General features: G+C 43.2%; 1 protein-coding gene across 1 annotated transcript; it reads left to right on the top strand.

The window, feature by feature from the left end:
* The first annotated feature begins 2,681 nt into the window (after nt 1-2,681).
* Nucleotides 2,682-5,033, top strand: LOC111953556 (uncharacterized). Its single transcript, XM_023972926.2, has 6 exons — nt 2,682-2,830; nt 2,935-3,282; nt 3,414-3,764; nt 3,959-4,090; nt 4,302-4,336; nt 4,689-5,033. The coding sequence occupies exons 1-6, from the start codon at nt 2,791-2,793 to the stop codon at nt 4,818-4,820; spliced, it is 1,038 nt and encodes a 345-aa protein (XP_023828694.1). The 5' UTR covers nt 2,682-2,790; the 3' UTR covers nt 4,821-5,033.
* The last annotated feature ends 929 nt before the right edge of the window (nt 5,034-5,962 follow it).

The following is a 5,962-nucleotide window of genomic DNA, read 5'->3' as shown; positions in this document are numbered from 1 at the left end:
GACTTTGGACTGGGGACGCTAATAAAGGACCCCACTGGACTGAAGGGCAGCTCCGGACTGAAGGGCAGCTCTGGACTGAAGGGCAGCTCCGGACTGGAGGGCAGATCCGGACTGGAGGGAGACTCTGGCAGATCCGGACTGGAGGGAGACTCTGGCAGATCCGGACTGGAGGGAGACTCGGACAGACGGCGCGGCTCAGGCGGCTCAGGACAGACGGGCGGCTCAGGCGGCTCAGACAGACGGGTGCTCAGGACTGCATGGCGCTCAGGCGGCTCAGGACAGACGGGCGGCTCGGGCGGCTCAGGACAGACAGGCGCCTCGGGGCTCCAGCACACGGCGCTCAGATGACACCGGCGGCCAGGACAGACGGGCGGCTCAGGACAGGAGGGCGGCTCAGGACAGGAGGGCGGCTCAGGCGGCGCTGGACAGGAGGGCAGCTCAAGACAGACGGAATGCTCTGGAGCGTCCAGACTGGAGGGACACACAGGAGACTTGYGTTTTAACACAGGCACAGTACTCACCAGGCTGGAGAGATCTACTGGAGGCTTGGTCCTTGGACGAGGCACAGGATAGACCGGTCCGTGGAGGCACACTGGAGGTCTCGAACTAAGGACCTGCACAACCAGTCCTGGCTGGATGTTGATTTTAGCCCGGCACTTCCGGGTCGCAGGCACAGGACGCACTGGGCTCTGCAGACCCACGGGAGACACAGTGCGTGGGGCTGGTGCCATATAACATGGACCGAGGAGACGTACTGGAGACCAGATGCGCTGAGCAGGCTTCATCGCACCTGGCTCGATGCCCACTCTAGCCRGGCTGATACGAGGAGCGGCAATGTAGCGCACCGGGCTAAGCACACGTACTGGAGACATCGTGCGCTCCTCCGCATAACACGTTGCCTGCCCAGACCACCTCTCGTGCTGCCTCCTCATAACGCCGCCTCTCGGCTTTCGCTGCCTCCAGCTCTGCCTTGGGGTGGCGATATTCTCCCGGCTGTACCCAGGGTCCCTTGCCATCCAAGATCTCCTCCCAAGTCCAGGAGTCTTGAACCCGCTGCTCCTGGGTACCACGCTGCTTGGTCCGGTTGTGGTGGGTGGTTCTGTAACGCTCGTCGTTGGAATGAGAAGAGGAGGACCAATGCGCAGCGTGGTAAGTGTCCATTTTAATAGGAATACTTGAACAATGAACAAAAACAATAACGTGAATGAAACAAAACGACAACGAAACAGTCCCGTATGGTGAAAAACACAGACACAGGAAACAACCACCCACAACACACAATGACAAACAGGCTACCTAAATATGGCTCCCAATCAGAGACAACGACTGACACCTGCCTCTGATTGAGAACCATATTAGGCCAAACACATAGAAACAGACAACCTAGATATACAACATAGAATGCCCACCCACATCACACCCTGACCAAACAAAAKATAGAAACATACAAAGCAAACTATGGTCAGGGCGTGACACCCTGACTCCCACTGCTCTTGCACTGGTCACATCAACCATTGTGGTTGTGATTGTCATCATTCTATTGACATGTTGGATATGCAAGGAAAGGACCAGAGGGCCTGAAGGAAGAGTCAGGCTCACAGATGTTTTGCATGTTTCCTGCATATGACTAGTTACACTAATATACTTGCTGTTGTTTTGCATGTGTCCTGCATATGACTAGTTACAGTAATATACTTGCTGTTGTGGAATTTTTCGTTGACTATAATTTTTTACGATGTCCAAACCATATTGATTGTTTTAGCGTGATAGCTTGTATACGTAACAAGTTATTTTCTTCTTGTTTTAAATTTGAAGATGAAACTGATAGATCACCAACCCCACCAGTCAATCAGGTAAACTCTTTGTTGTATCACTTTTTTCTCCATCTCAAAAGGGTTTATCTAGTAGATGTGACCAGTATAATGTCTTGTTATGGCTCCACCTCTCTCACACAGAACCAAGACAGTGACGTGGTAAACTATGCAGCTGTGAGTTTCACCACCAAGAAAAGCCCCTCCTCCAGAAGAGAGAGAGCCCAGACCAGCAGAGAGGATGCAGAGTACTCTGAGGTCAGGTACCTTCAGCAGGAGTGAGACATGGGAAGAACCTCACCACATTGAACGCAAACCACATCCATATGTCCAATAGAAATAACTTCAAAGGCCTTGTGACGACTGGTAAAAAAAATAGATTTTAGGACGTAACTAATAGCTAAATAAAATAGGAAATAGCTCTACTTGTAACCTAGAAAAGCAACATGTATTCGAATATTCGATGAGTAGGCTTTCATTGTTTCTCTAATGTCTTAAATATGCAAATTACCTCTTAACTGAATAAATGTTGCTGATCAAAAATCACTGCTTCCATTATGAGTTTGTCGTTACATCCAAGTGTATTTTCATCACGTTATATGTTAACGTTTAGATATTATTATTAAACTGTCAAAAAAATATACCCTGAAGTTGAACTGTAAAGTCAAAGTAAAGACAGGGAAGTCCCTAAGTAGGTTTGAGTTTCCTTACTCGCAACATGGGTGACCCTCTGATCCAAACATCATATTTTCAGGCTGTGTTTTCTTGTATCCAGTCTCGCAAAGTGACACTGACTGTTTCTGTTCCACATATGACCAACTGAACAGCCAATCAGGTGTTCAGCTGAACACATTTAATAGACCAATCAGACCCCACCTAGATCTAACCAATCAGACCACAGATGTGTGATTCAATGTCTTTTTACAAGTTGCACACTACAAATCACCCCTGATCCAGAAAAGCTAAGAGCGAGGACAAGATGGTTGAGCTCTTGGTCTGTCTTCTTCTCTGCAACTCACGTAAGTGACACATTTCCTAAGATAGTTTACTTTCAAGCTGGGTTCAATAATATGTGTTTGGTATACTGTCTTTTTCTGAATGGAAATACTGGGTTTTGTTTCAGATGTGACCAAATCATCTGAGATTTCTCAGCCTGCTCCATTCATAGCAGCAAAGTTGGGGGACAACGTGACAGTTGAATGCCATGTAACCAGTAAGGTTGATCACATGGTGTGGTACAAGATGACCACTGGCAAGAAACTACAGTGTGTGGCAAAGGCAGACATCTTTTACAAACATGCACATTATTTTGGTAACTTTAAAAATGGGCGTTTTGATATATTGATAAAAGTAGGGATATTTCACCTAAATATATCTTCAACAATGCAAGAGGACATTGGAATGTACTACTGTGGAGTTTTGCGCTTAAACTTCATAGAGTTTGGACCTGGAACCACCTTGATGCTTAAAGGTAATGCAATTACTTGTAAGAAGAAAACAAAGCTTGAAGTCATACGCTGAATAATGATATGCTGAAACATAATATGTGACAAGATMWWTWTTATTTTTTTTACAATAAATRGATTACATTTCATTTCAAAGGCGAAGAGTTGAATAGTAAAACTGTTGTCCAGCAGCCTGTGTCTGAGWCAGTCCAGCTAGGAGACTCTGTGACTCTGAACTGTACAATACACACTYAGACCTGTGCAGGAGAACACAGTGTKTATTGGTTCAGACATGGCTCAGGAGAATCCCGTCCAGGAATMATTTCCACCCATGGAGACAGGAGTGATCAGTGTGAGAAGAGCRCTGAGGCTGGGTCTCCTKCACAGAGKTGTGTCTACAACCTCCCCAAGAGGAACCTCAGCRTCTCTGATGCTGGGACTTACTACTGTGCTGTGGCCTCATGTGGGGAGATACTGTTTGGGAACGGYACCAAGCTGGACATTCAAGGTAKWTCRCAWTTAATKTGTAAATATCCCCAAAATATACTGTATATTCATGCAAACYGCCTACCTRRAAATGATCCCATACATRTYRCTCAACAAGCTWTACAATATCACCATRAGCTTTTGATTACATACTGTTTGATGATCTTCCTAAGCGCTCGTGAYTACAATATGAATTCACTGATACCCTTTCCACAGTTCCAGAACATGATTCTCCATTTGATATGAGTCCTACTGTTCTGTCATTGGTCGTCTCCAACATCGTTCTGGGGATAGTGACCCTTCTACTTGTCTGGGCGCTGTGCAAGACTCAGAACAGAGATAGCAGAGGTATTACTTTATATCTAATGTATCTAATGTATCTAATGTTATAGCTGATGTATCTAAAGTTTCATGCATCTCTATGCAATGTACATTCTGTAAATATCAGTTAAATGCCAACGTATAAGCACTGTTAATTAACTACATGAGTTTAAAAGAGATAGATTGTCATACAAAATAATAGCTTATAATAGCTTCCTCTATTTCAATCTCTTTGAAGGGAGGACAGATGTCCCAACGTCCCACGGCAATCAGGTAAATTTGTCAACATTTATAAATACAGTATATTTTCAGTTTTTACAAGAAACTGCCATTTAACTTTCCTTAGAGCTGGTATTCAGCTTATTTGTGCGTTTTATGTTATTAAGCTTTCTTGGAAGTAATACGTCACTGTACTAGATGAAGCCTTCTGATCTTTGTGATCGCTGTTAATTCTTCCATGAAACTTCTGTCTCTGTTCCACTGACTGTCAGGTCATTGTAGTGGGTGTACAGTCTGTACAGTCATGTCTTTTCTAGAGTGTTTTCTTCCACAGGAGAATAGAAACACTATATAGTAGATCATGCTGTCATCATAATGTATTTCCTCATGGCTCCACCCCCCTCAGAATCAAGACAGTGACGTGTTGAACTATACAGCTGTAAGTTTCACCCCCAAGAAGAAGTCCTCCTCTAGAAGAGTGAGAGAGAAGACCAGCAGAGATGATGCAGTGTACTCTGATGTCAGGCATCTGCAGTGAAAGATGTCACCACTGTCACAAAGACACCAAGAATAACCATTTTACTTTTTGTAGCCTAATAAAACTGATTTTAGTAACTGAAATTAGTATGAAACTTTCAATGCAACAAATAAACTGTAACTTTAACATTGTCTATATATTATATTTATATAATCCTGTAATGCCTTAAATAGCCATAACTTTTTACAGCTTTTTATTGTAAGAAAAAATCATCTGACAGATTCCAATTTTTGCGGTATGACTGTGTGTTTTTAACATAATAAACCATACATTTATACACTCCGTACATCTCTATTCTCTGTCTACAAAACATCGCTGCCACCACATATACAAAAATACAATATGATTCAAAGTAATAGCAGTTTAGCTGAATATGTGTCAGGCTCCATCACACCATTAGAAATGGAGGAACACCAACACACATCTATTTCTTATCACAGAAGAGGTGCTTTTTTATTTAACTGTTATTTAACCAAGTTTAGAGTTGCTGAGATACAAATCCATTTTTCAGGAGAGACCATGAGAATCTCTCTGACTCCACATACCGGACACAGATATACATGTATATGATTTACAATAAATGCTCTGTTTGTAAGAAGTGCAGCGTCGGTTTACACACCTACCAGGCAGTAGCGGTGTGTGGGTACAATCACCGGGGAAGCCAAGCCATATTACAACCTATGTGTTGTGATAATTGTGTTGTTTGCTCTATAACCTTGTTATATGCCTTGAGACAGTGATATGTAGGCCTAATTACCGAGACAATAAGACACAGTGGCAAGGAATAAATTCAACCACATCTTTGTTTTATCACAAAACCAGATACAAACCTCTYTCCAGTGAAGTCCACAAAGCKTGTAAAGTATCAGACAGTTACATGACCTACAGCATGGTCAAGCAAGTTKYTGTTTCCYACATTTTTAAACCACTTAACAACTATTGATTTAGAACCACAAAGAAAATCCACTTTTCCAGCACCATTTCAATTTCAACATTTCAACGTCATTAAATCACCTCTGCTTAGTCTAATACATTGACAACTAAAATATGCAATAAACAATTTAGTCCAATTAACATGAACTTAATATGATGTGGCTGTKCATGGTTCTGATTTCTGTGTGCGTGTGTGTGTGTGTGTGTGC

This window comes from Salvelinus sp. IW2-2015, linkage group LG3 (genome assembly GCF_002910315.2).
Source record: "Salvelinus sp. IW2-2015 linkage group LG3, ASM291031v2, whole genome shotgun sequence".
Lineage (NCBI taxonomy): Eukaryota > Metazoa > Chordata > Actinopteri > Salmoniformes > Salmonidae > Salvelinus > Salvelinus sp. IW2-2015.
The sequence above is the reverse complement of the archived record's forward strand: the minus strand, read 5'-3'. Positions and strand labels throughout refer to the sequence as shown.